Here is a 13,390-nt window from a genome sequence, read left to right as displayed (position 1 = left end):
TTCATTTATGCTTCAGGTGAGATTTTAAAACATGTAAATTAATATTTCATGTGGAACACAGAATGCTTGCCATATAATTTTCACATGAAGTTGGGAACCAAGAAGCAACAATTAAAGTAATAAGACCAAAGCAAACTAACCTCAATTGCTCAATGTAGCGAACAGTTTGCACAGGTTGGCACAATTATAGTGCATATTGGGAACTACAGGTCACACCAAAAAAAATACAAGTTAAAATTATCATCGTCTTAATTGTTCAGCAGCAGGAAACAACTTCACTAACTAATCAGTGCGTGTGGATGATATATCTGACAAAAGGTCTCAGCAACAGGTATGGAGGCAGAATCACAAGACATGATGATTCATTTTCCAATAGATCATAGTTGATAACACAAGAACAGTCCCCTTCCTTACAATGAGTCTCCAGGTTACAGCACTGAAGAGTCATACAGTCTTGACACCACATCTAGATGCCAATGTAAAGCATCTTGCCTCTGACTCTCAGTGGCTTTATTTTTATAAAGGTTGTATTGATTGGAAAATTAAATGGATGATTCCCAGATTGTACAGAGTCTGAAACATAAGAAAAATCCTATAAAAGCTGGCTGAAGTGAGTTCAATAATTTATGTTACTGTATGAATTTGGTATATGGTCCCTTTGAATCTGGAGGGCACTGTCAAAGTATCTTTAGATGGCAACATTTACAGGAGAGTACCTTCCCCGTAGTTAGAACACACTTTCAAAATTCTGCCATCCAATAAAAATGCAATATGGCTTTAAGTCAAGTGGACAAGTAAAGAGTTCTATATACTTTACTGAGGCTGTTCGCTCCCATGTGTAGATAGCTGTGTTGTGGATTTATTTGCTGCTTTTCTTAATGTAAGATTTACACAATAGATGGTTGCTTCTTCAGATGCTCAAACAATTGAACTCACAAGAACACAGGAAATTTGACCTTGCTCTGTGAATTCCGATCTACAGCTAAACTGTTAGTGAGTTTTTGTTTTTGTCTTTTTTTTTTTTTTTTTTTTTTTTTTTTTTTGGTTTTTCGAGACAGGGTTTCCCTGTAGTTTCTAGAGTTTGTCCTGGAATTAGCTCTTGTAGACCAGGCTGGCCTCGAACTCAGAGATCCTTGTTTTTGTCTTCTTTCTGAGAAAGTGAAATCCCATTCGTCTTCAAATTTTTGAGTTACAACCTACATTGTTTCTTTTCACATATGTTTTTCAGTAAAATAAAGTACATATCTAAAGCAAGTCTTCAAATTTGATGGTACTAGTGGCCCCAGAATTTAAATATTCATTATGCAGACATTCAAGCCTTGCTGGCTGATTCTAGGAAAACATATTTTCCTTCTTTCTTTCCTCCTTCTCTCCCTTCCTTCCAATACTTTGAGGAACTATTTCCATAATCTGATGTTGTTTTCTCCTCATCCCGTTCTTACAATTTCATGTTGATAAATTAATCAGACTCTCTTTTCATTCACTTGCATTGGACTAATTGTTTCTTTGGTGACTCAGTATTAAAAGCTGTAATAGTGACAAAACCCAGAGAGAACTTAAAATCAAGTTGCCAAGGTAACATGTCATTTTTCTTGTGAGAGATTGCACTGAGGTTAATCTCTGGGATAACATGATATGGGACATCTTATTCAAGTAGGGACAGGGGGACAGGAAGAACCCAGGCCATTCCTATTTGTTCTTTCCTATCTCAGCTTGTTATATTTCCAGAACATTTTGTACTTGTCCATGAAAACTAAAAATAAGAAGTAAAAAACTGGTCCAGTTCAGGCTGTCTAAATGGCTTCCAATTAGTATACAACCACCTTTTCCATTATTTATAATATTCTCTTTTTTCTCACTTTTATTGATTTTTTTGTGAATTTCAAATCATGCATTCTAATCTGAATATTTTCTCCATCTCATTGTTTCTGCCCTCTGTCCTTGCAACCTCCCCCAACCAAACCAAAATCAAATTTAAAAGAAAAAAAAAACAAGCAAAACAAAGAAAGTAAAGCAAAAACAAACAAAGAAAGAAAAGAAAAGAAAAGAAAAGAAAAGAAAAAGTAAAAGAATTGTATCATGAAACTTGTAGTGTGGCCCGTTGTGTCACACAGTGTACCCTTTAGCCCATTCATCTTTACTTGCAAGTGTTCATTTCCACAAGTCACTGGTCTGGTTCAAGGCCTCTGGTTTCTGCTATACCACTGATAATGAACGCTCAACGGGGCTCATCTTGGAAATCATGCTGTTGTCTTGTGTCTTGGAGATCCTACTGCTTTGGATCTGTAGGTTTGTCCCCTTCACATTCTCCAACAGTTTATAGATTCTGTAGATGTTGAGGTGGGACAATTCATAGCCCTGGTTCTGGGCCTGGATGGTAGCTGGGTTGGTCATTTCACTAGATCTCTCTCTTTATCACAGTTTGAGTGAGCTCTCCAGCACTGCTTTGGCTAGCTCACCCAATGCAGGCTACAGCAGGCAGCAGGGCAAGTTCTCCTGCTCTCAGGCCCTTAGATCTGGGTCTCTATCACTCATGTCACCAGGAGGGCCAATTCTACTGTTTTACCTAGACAAGATGCAGGGCCCTCATAATGATTGCTGTAGGAGAAATATGAGGCAGCATGGTCCCTGGTCACGAACATGGTCCCATGTGGCTTACCAGACCCTGGGCATCCAAAGAGCCCTCAATGGCAACTGTAGCCATGGACATCATCCCAATCCCCACCTTAAGCAGAACCACAGACATGGCCCTAGGCAGTGACCAGTGCCCATCTGTCTCCATGGCTACAGGTGGCAGTATCAGTCATCGGGTTCAGCATGGACCCAAGTGTGGCATGGTTCTCAGATAACAACATAGTTCAAAATCCAGTCAGACACTGATCACCACATGGTGATAACAGGAACCCTGGGACATCAATTTAGACTAATCTGCTATAGGACCACAGACCTACACATGACCCTTTGCAGCAGCCCAGGACTGGAAGAGACAGGGTGACAGTGCAGGCCACTCAGATCAGGATGTCCCTGGTGGCACCAGGGCCCTCAGATACCCTCATGGTCACAGGTTGCAGCCCAGACCCCAGGTATCTATGTGTCCTTTAGTGGCAACATGGCCCATGGACATCAATACAAACCCTAACTGTAGTAGAACAATGGACCCACACATGGCCCTAGGCAGTAGCACAGCCTGATGTCATCATAGGCCACCTGGACTGGCATGGTCCCCACAGCAGCATGGCTCTCCAATATCTACATGGATTCAGGTGGCAGACCAGACCCCTAGCATCAGTACTGTCTTTGATGACCATAGTCATCCAAACAGATTCTGTAGCAGAGTGTCAACCAGACGTGGTCCTTGACCTCAGCCTTAAGCCAGAGGATACAATGGCCCCAGATAACAGTCCTGGCCACGCAAATCACCCTGGCCCAGGTGGTTGCACAGCCCTCAGACACAAACAAGGTCATAGCTTTTGACCCAGACCCCAGGCATCTGTGTGATCTCTGTTGGCAGCATGGTCCAGGAACATCAACACAAATGCCTTTGGCAGCAGGACTGCAGACCTAGACATGGTCTTCAGCAGCAGCCTGGGTCAGGTTGTCACCATGGTCTCAGGACATTGTGCAAGCTATCCAGATTGGCATGCCACAACCCTCAGACACCAACATGGCCCCAAGTGATGACCTAGACCAGTACAACCTCCAGCAGTGACAGGAGCCACAGACATCAACATAGGCCCCCTTGGCTGCTCCTTGTTCATAGGTCAGGCCCCTATATCTTCCTGGACTCTGGTGGCCGACTGGCCATTTACATCAGCCCATTCTTTACCACCCTCACCTCTCCAGAGCCACCTCTGTCCGCAGCCCATGAACCATTCTGCCTCTTCCATTCTTCTACCTCCTCTCCCTGTACTCTCTCAGCACAATGGTGCCTGACCACTCAGAACCAGAGCTCTTGGTTGGATCACAGGTGGTGCTTAGTTGAACGCTGCCTGCCCCAGTCTCAAGGAATGATACTGAGCTTTATGCCTTTCTTCTCTCCCATGCCCAGGGCTAGAGACCTCCAGCAGCACTTGGTATCTGATAACACTGTGTCAAGGCACCAGGAGGCTCCTGATTGGCTGTGATCCCCCTTCACAGTCCAAAGAATCTGGGTAGGGGCTCCATCTATGTCCTTTGCATATTCAAATACAATATTCTTTAACATTGATTTTGTTTGTTCTTGTTTGTCATCTCTGAGTTATTTAATTTTTTATATTTTGTTCATTTTTATTTATAACTGTTCTGAACTTTGGTGTGTCATTTCTTATATCATTTCTAGAATATTTAGTTTCTTGGGTTGCATGTAGTTATATATACATACACACATATTTTATTTATTTATTTATTTCAAGATAGGATTTTTCTATGTAGCCTTGGCTGTCCTTGGCTTCAAACTTAGAGATCTGCCTGCCTCTGCTACCCAAGTGTTTGGATCAAAGGGGTGCACCACCACTGCTGGGGCATATTTTTGTTTAATAGGAGTTTTTAATAACATGTTTATTAAATTTATATGTTTTGGGTATTTCATTTTCTCCCCCATTTCTTCTTATATCCATCTCCTTTATCCAATCATCTTCGTATTCTTTTTGTGAAATTATGTTATAATAACATTTTCCCTTCCCTTTACTCTCTGCAAACACTTCCATGATCACCTTTTGGGCTTTTTCAAATTTTTTACCTCATTTTCATTGCTATTATATGCATTTGAATATACATCCATACATATAACCTATTCATTCTGTATAATGTTACTCATATGTATGGTTTCAGGCTTGACCTTTTGGTATTAAAAAATGAATTGATATGCTGTTCCCTGGGGAAGACTATTTCTTTTGTTTTCAGAATTCTTTGGTTCCCTATAGTTCATTTTGTACGGTTGGTGACTCATGGGCTTCCTCCATCTATTTTGGCTTGGCTATTGCTGTTCTTAATTGCCTCTTACAATTTTCCTACCATGCTCTTTCACAATGTTCCGTAAGATTTTTGTATAAGAGTTGTGTTGTGGATGGATTCATTGGAACCAAATTCTTTAACTCTGCATTTTGATTGGATGTGTTTGTTCTGTAATGGTCTCCATCTGTTGAAAACAGAAATGTCTCTGATGAGGGGTGAGGACTACATTTGTGAGTATAAAAGTAGACGTTTAGAGTGTAGTCATGGCTTATGCTAGTTTGTCAAGTAGTGGTTGTATATTCTCTAACAAGATAATTTTTAACTATCAATTCATTTGATCTTCTCTCCAAAGATTTACTAATGATCTACCTGTGTTTTCTCAATATCCTTGGACATAGTTTAGTTATTTTTATAATTCTTAAAATTTTAAATTTCAATTAAAACACTCTAATGATCTTAAAATTATGATTAAATATAATTACTTAGAAAAATATATTACTATAAACACTTTCATGTTACACATTTGCTTCAAATTAGAAACAGGTGTGCATCTCTAAACAAAGGAATCTGATAATATTTTAAATGATTTAAGTAAATGTTTTGAAAAACTGTCTTTCAGAGACGTTCCTATGTAGCCTAATATTCTTTTGTTTGTTTTTGCTGCTTCATAGCTTCTGTTTTACTTCATAGACGTCTCTGTTTTTTAATGACCATCTGTTTGCCAATTCTCTGTTTGGTGACACGAAATTCATAGCCTTCCGAATTTACAGAAAATATTACTCAATGTAGAGTAAGATGAGAGACAAAGAAAATCATTCTTACCTTTTGGAAGTTGAATTCTTCCAAAGGTCTATGTGTTAAATTCTTGGTCTCAGGAGTGACACTTTTAGAAGATAAAGTGGTGCTCAAGACATGGATACCTTGAAGAGAATCTCAAGCCATCTCAGAAGTGACGGTTCCTAACAATTATCAGTTCGACAAGATCTAGATTCACTTGGGAGATGGGCCTATAGACATATCTGCATAGGAAAATCTTAATGATGTTAATTAGGGGAAAGGTCTGCCCACCATGCATGGCACCATTGCATAAGCAGGGGATCCTAGTGTGTATACAAATGGAGAGATCAAGCCGAACACCTACATACACTTATCCATTGTTCTGTGCTCTGCACTGTAGGTGTAAGGTAACCAGTCCTGTCAATCACTCACAACTGTGCCTTCTTTGCCATAATAGACCGTGACCTATGAGTCTAATAAACCCTTTCTCCCTACAGGTGCTTTTTCTTCTGGATCATTTTATCTCATCAGAGGAAAGCAGTATCAACAACAAAAAAAAAATTAATACATAGGTCAGTTAGGAACATAATCTTTGCTTCTTCAAGTTTTACATTTTGACTGATGAAGACTTTCCTTGTCCACACTCAACCTTTACCAGGGGCTCAAAACATCTCCAAAACAAAGAAAAAATAAACTTCTTGCTTTATAAATTAATTATCTTAGATATGTTACTGTAGCACCAGAAACACAATTAACATGAGAATTTCTGTAACATGTCTTTACCTATCTTAATGAGGATCATCTAGTTCTCCTCTTGACAGCTGCTATCAACAGTGTTAAAGTAGACAAAATTTGCCCTGGTTACAGACCTTTCATGATTGCCTCTTTTCTGTCTACAATACATGCCTCATGCTTGCCTCAGCAAATTCACTGTCATGAAATCAAATCACATAGTCATAGAACATATTGTGATTCAGAACTCACGAACCTCTCAGTTCTCCAAATAACTTCTGATACTTATTTTCTCTTGTCAAAAAAAAAAAAAAAATCCCTGAGACAAAATTAAGTAGCTTTTGGTAAAGAAATATTGAGAATCCTTTGCTCAGTGGTAGCAAAGCCAAGTCAACTAGTTTTCCTGGATACATTTTCCTTCGCTCCTGTGCTCTATGGGAGAAAAATAATGAAGTTTCTAATCAGCAGCATGCAGTTCATGGAATTGGAATGGGCTGGCGCCATGTCAAGCTGAGAATGACAGGAAAATAAGCCACTATTTTTTTTCCTGTAGAGGTCCCTGGATTAGAGTTGTGCTTTTCAATATTGAAGAATTAGAGTGAGTTTTGTTTAAATTTATTTTAAGGGAATAATACGAATACATGTTCAGATTGTAGATAACTAATGATGGTCACAAAGTCAGCTGGGCCATGTGATTTCAATAGCTTGCTTTTCCTTTTCTGCTTGTATTCTAAGCTGTGAGTAGTGGCAGCATTGTTGTAATTGGCCACATAAGGGAACAAAACAATAATAGCATCAGCACAGAAAAAGTCAGAGAGCTCAATTCACCCTGTTGTAAACAATTCCAGTCATCCCTCCCTACTTTTATTTAATAGATAGAGTTGATTTCCTATTAGCTGGAGTAGGATACTGAGTGCACATTGAACATTTTTAATTGTGTGAAATCGGTGATTTTCAGTGTCAAGTTTTGAAATAAAGGGTTAAAACAATCCGCAAAATAATATGATATCAGTAAAAAGGCAATTGCTAGTAAGGAATAAAGCAGTATTAGGAAGGATAATGAGTCAAACTTTAACAATGATAATATTATTTTAAAAGCTAAAAGCAAAGCATAAAATGGATGTGCATTCCTTACACTTACTAGAATATCAATATATTAATTTTTGAAAAAAATAGAAGGTATGAGTACAAAACAAGTTCCTAACCCTCAAGTAATTGTATTCTTACATGCTTGTATAGATTGAATTGTGTGATGTGTCCAGCTATGACCATCATGATTTCTTCAATAAGTCACCCATTTGTCTGGAGTTGCTTCTCTGGATTGCTCTTTGGAAGCCCTTTTCTTCCTGAGACACATTCTTTTTTATCAGTAGCTTTATCCAACCAAAAGGGACAGTACCTATAGAGGCAAGAGTACTCAACACAATCGAGATGACTTTGAGTGTAGATTTGGATCTGCATATCTCTTCCTGTAAGCTCTGCTGGGGTAACAGTCTGAACTTATTTCATTTAGTCTTTAGACCATGGTTGATACTGAACCCATTTCCTACTAAAGCCAATCTGCAAATAAGATGACTTATTAAGTCAAATGGATATTCATTGGAAAAACAGTATTACTTTATCCTCAGGCCAGTTCCTGTGGGCTAAAATAAAACAAATAAACATGCAATACAATATGAGATAATGGGAAATTCTCAACTGGCTAGAAAATATGCAGTTCTTTAAGATCGGCTATGACTCAGAGAAAAATTTATTAATAATTAGTAAGAATCAGAGGTATAGTTGCATAGAGCATTTGTCTGCCATACATGAGGTGCTGGGATCAGTGATGATAAAGAGAAAAAGAGAAGAGAGGGAGGAGGTGGGAACAAGGAGAAAGTAAAGGAGGATAAAGAGGATGAAGGATGAGGAGAATGAGGAGAGAAGTAAGAAAATCTGAAGCAGAATATCGGGTGACATCGGGGACTTGTATGTAATGGTGTTACTGAATTAATGAATGAGAAGAGGTAGAAGAGAAGCTACAGACCACAGAGAAGGACACAGAAACCAAAATGATTAGACTTAGAGGACCTTCTTCTGAGTTTGGCCTACATGCTGCTCAGAACAAAACTGAGGACAGTTCCTGCCATTCTTAGAGTTGCTAACGGTGACTTGACCATAACATTTGGACAGCACTGTGCTTTCAATGGACAAATGATTTCTTTCCAGAGTTTGAAATTTTTAAGTATGTGACACACATATGTGATTTACCTCAGTAAAACCACTGGTTCTGAGTCCCTGTCAAACTTTCCTGTGTTGTCACAGTTCCATGTGTGAAGTTATTATGTCTTGTATTTACCCAGAGAGAGAACTACTGGAGATTGCTCTGGCATTTCTCTTGTCATGACTACATGTGCTGCCTGTCTGTGCTGTTTTTACTTCTTTATGTTCTCCCTATAATTAGCCAAAGCTATGAATGTAACTATATGCTGAATTCACAGGGTGTTTTATTCAATCCTCAAGACACAGAATAAACTTAAAAGAGACAATAAGGGTACTAATTTCCTCAATCATGTAAAAGGTGACATTGAGTTAGACAAAAGAAACAGAAAGGTAAGTGTAAAATTTCTGGAAAAGTACAGAAAATTAGCAATGCTATTCCTTTCAGTGCTTAATCATTCAGATATAGGAACAACCCAAATATCCTTCATTTTGTCAATAAAGAAGTAGTTGTTTACTGACACAATGCAATTAATTTACATACATATTCTATATATAAATATAGAAATGCATCTATATGCAATACATTTAAATTTATACATCCACTTTATGTTGTTTATTTTTGTACATATATATGCAATTATATATATGAACATATTTTAATATATATATGCATACATGTTCATATCTATATGAAATTGAAATCCTATATAGCAGTGAAAAGGACAAACACAAACATTCCAATGTAAAGTACTTTCTTCTATTACTAATATATGTTTTCAAAAATTAGTTTCTTGATTTTACATATTAGTCTAAAGAAAAGTAGATTCTCTGTGTGCTGGTCTGTGAATTTCTTCATCTGTCTGATTCTACAACCAATACAATAGTCATGGTGGACAAAAGATCTTTCACCCTAAAGTTTCCCATGTTATACCTCTGTAATCATATTTCTTTCTACCCAAGTGCTTCAGGGGCAACATACCCCTCCCAAATCACTGTGAATATAATATTTCAAAAAACCTTTTCTGGGCAGTTGATATGGCTCAGTAGATGAAGACACTGGCACCAACGACCTGTGTTGGATCCCATGGACCGACATGGTAAATGGAAAATTTCAAAAACTTTTTGGTTGTTATCTGACCACACCACACACACACACACACACACACACACACACACACAGTGTCACACACTTACTACTCCCCACAAATAAATAAATAAACAGAATAAAATTAATGCATCCCTATACTATATAAGCTCCTGGGATAAGTTCCTTTCACTGAATGTCATATAGATCAGAATGTGGTAACTGCAGCTGTCTATCATAATTCATTTTATTATCCAATCTTTAGAGAATAATGGATTACTTTTTTAATGTGGTTTATTTTTTATATTCAAAAATTCCATCTCCTCCCATCCTCCTCCCCCTTCCCTCCCCTCCCCTCCACCCATACCCCCCCTCCCTCCCTCTCCAGGCCAAGGAGCCATCGGAGTTCCCTACTCTATGTTAATACCAAGGTCCTCCCAACTCCCCCTAGGTCCAGGAAGGTGATCAACCAAGCTGAGAAGGCTCCCACAGACCCCGTCCATGCAGAAGAATCAAAGCCCAGCGCCTTTGTCCTTGGCTTCTCAGTCAGCCTCCACTGTTGGCCACATTCAGAAAGTCCAGTTTGGTCTCATGTTCCATTGAGATACCATCTTACACCTGTCAGATTGGCTAAAATCCAAAACACCAATGATAACCTTTGCTGGAGAGGTCGTGGGGTAAGGGGTACACTCATCCATTGCTGGTGGGAATGCACACTTGTGCAACCACTTTGGAAAGCAGTGTGGCGGTTTCTCAGGAAATTCGGGATCAACCTACCCCAGGACCGAGCAATTCCACTCTTAGGAATTTACCCAAGAGATGCCCAATCATACTACAAAAGCATTTGTTCAACTATGTTCATAGCACCATTATTTGTAATAGCCAGAACCTGGAAACAACCTAGATGCCCTTCAGTAGAAGAATGGATGAGGAAACTGTGCAATATATACATATTAGAGTACTACTCAGCGATAAAAAAAAATGACATCTTGAATTTTGCATGCAAATGGATGGAAATAGAAAACACTATGCTGAGTGAGGTAACCCAGACCCAAAAAGATGAACATGGGATGTACTCACTCATAATTGGTTTCTAGCCATAATGGATTACTTTTGTTTTTCAGTATAAAGCTGATATTAACACTTGTGTGCAGAATTTTAAGTGACTGTGTGCTTTAATTGTTCTAGAGTAAATAACAAGTAGGATTATTATATCATATATATGCTTATTTATAATTACCAGAGACAGTTTTTTCCAATTTGTCAAGCATAATATCACTTATTACATCCACTGGGTATTATTATTAATATCACAGGTTGAAGATGATTATCATATGCTTTATTTTATCCATCTTTTAGGAATACAGAGATATGCCACAATGGTTTCATTTCCATGATGTTAAAGAAATTAACATTCATATGTCCTCTTTAGGGATATGTCATTTCCAATAATTAGATCCAATATTCATTTAGGGACCTTGATATATTAGCATTGTTGGATAAGAAATTTATATGGTTCATAGGGAAGTCTAGGCAGATATAAGATTAGAAAATAATCTTTCTGAGTTTTGTCAGCAAAAGTGCAGTTGGGTTGGGACATAGCGCCATAGTGCCACTTGAAGAATAATCAGAGATCTCCACTCATGTAAGGAGAGTTTTCTTGTTGGTCATAGAAAAGAATTTCAAAAAGAGCCCATATGAAGCACATTTGGAATTTTTTTTATGATGGGTTCTATTTCTAAGGGATAATAATAAAATAAAATACGACAAAAAACAAATTTAACCCATCAAAATTGGACAAAAGGCAAAGGAATCAATGACCCACACTCAATATTTCCATTAAAAAATACTAACTGGAAATCATAAGGATTCATTACAGATCCATGAAGGATCTATGTGTGCTGCCTCAGTCTCTGTTGTAGTGATGAGGTGAGCAGGCTGTGTTCCTGCCCAGCTCCCGGCCGCCTGCTAGCTTATGGTCCAAAATAATAACACACAAATTGTATTCTTTTAAACATTGCCTGGCCCATTAGCTTCAGCCTCTTATTGGATAATTCTCACGTCTTGATTAACCCATATGTAATAATCTGTATAACACCACGAGTGGTGTTTTACCAGGAAAGATTCAGCATGTCTGACCTGGCAGCTGGCTCCATCACATCTGACCCCGAGAGGAGAGTCATGATGATTGCCCGAGGCATCTGCCTCACTCTGTGAGATCTTATGAGCTTTGATCATGTTGATGTAGAGGACCTTTTTTTTTAATGCCCTCCATCCCCTTTGGCTTTTATACTCTTTCTGCCTCCTCTTCCTCAGGGTCCCTTGAATATTGAGAAGAGATTTGATAGAGATGTCCCATTTCAAGGATAACTGCTCCAAGGTTTAAGAAGAGACTTTTGGTTTGGGAAGTCCTTCTGTCTATGTGTTGCTTTTACTGGTTAGTAAATAAAAAAAACTGCCTTGGCCTGTTGATTGGGGAGAATTTAGGCAGGTGGGAAAAATGGAACTGAATGCTGGGAAAAAGAAGGGTAGAGTCAAGGGGACACCATAAAGCTGATGAGAGAGATAGACATGCCAAAACTTTGCTGGTAAGCCACTGTCATGTGGCGATACACAGATTAATGGAAATGGGTTAAATTAATATGTAAGAGTTAGCCAATAAGAAGCTAGAACTAATGGGCCAAGCAGTGATTTAATGAATACAGTTTCTGTGTGATTATTTCGGGTCTAAACTAGCTGGGCTGCTGGGAACAAACAAGAGGCTCCTCCTTCTAACAGACTTTAACATAAATGTAATGATAATAATTAATATAAAGAGTCACCTTATGACACACCTAGGTGTGGCTGTGGGCTTTTTAAGAGAGAAATATGTTTAAGTGTCTTTATAATAATGACATATAAGGCTTTAGTGGTTTTGGAAGTTGGATCTCAAATGGTTGCTAAGGAACAATTTTTATTTTAGTGGATGAGATCACAAGATATTTCTTGGGAAGCATTGGATGAGATGACAGGTGACAGCTCATACAGACAAAACCTCATGTCAGAAGGTTGCAGGGAAAGTCGAGATGTTTACAGTGTAAGCAAAACTTAATAGTTTGGATAGGAGATTTCCAAAAATACACTAGAAAGACTATGTCTATATTCAACAACATATGTGTTCAAGTTTTAGGTATGTGGAACTGCTATTTTCTGATTATTATTTCAAGTATATCTGTATGAACAAAATACTGTTTTGTCTTGATAGTTAGCATTCACAGAAACTGGTAATTGAGATGCATGGTTTTAGTTTTGACTATCAGCTGGTGGATTTCACCCACATCCAGAGAGTTTCTTTTCTTGTCACAGACTCCCTTAGTTTTCCTTGTCTTCTTGTACTGCTTCACTCTTTATGTTTGGGTTTCGTTTTGATCATTTGTTTTGACCGATCTTGCTAGGTGCTGTGGGCCGGCCTCAAAATCATAACCTTCCTGACCTACCTTCCTAATTACTGGGACAAAAAGCATGTGGTAAAAAATATGGAAAAGTTGTCAGCATACATCTCAGTGCCTTTCAGACAACTGCTTAGATTAAGGAACAAGGCAGCTACATTCTGTAAGCATTTAGTCAAGGTTACAATGCCAAGGAAAACAAAATGTCTACATGTCCCATGTCAGCTCTCCAAGC

The 13,390-nt window shown here is 38.4% G+C and overlaps 1 protein-coding gene across 1 annotated transcript in view; it reads right to left on the bottom strand.

Moving 5' to 3' along the window:
* LOC119811760 (testis-expressed protein 30-like) overlaps positions 1 to 2,782 on the bottom strand; it is a 131,632-nt gene extending 128,850 nt beyond the window's left edge. Inside the window, exon 1 of the mRNA XM_042055090.1 lies at positions 2,660 to 2,782. Within this exon, the coding sequence (XP_041911024.1) occupies positions 2,660 to 2,782 (123 nt within the window). The remainder of the gene's footprint in view (positions 1 to 2,659) is intronic.
* Positions 2,783 to 13,390: the final 10,608 nt, after the last annotated feature.

Source organism: Arvicola amphibius, chromosome 1 (genome assembly GCF_903992535.2).
Source record: "Arvicola amphibius chromosome 1, mArvAmp1.2, whole genome shotgun sequence".
In the NCBI taxonomy this organism is placed as follows: domain Eukaryota; kingdom Metazoa; phylum Chordata; class Mammalia; order Rodentia; family Cricetidae; genus Arvicola; species Arvicola amphibius.
Note: the sequence above shows the minus strand (reverse complement) of the source record. Positions and strands in the feature narration are given on the sequence as shown.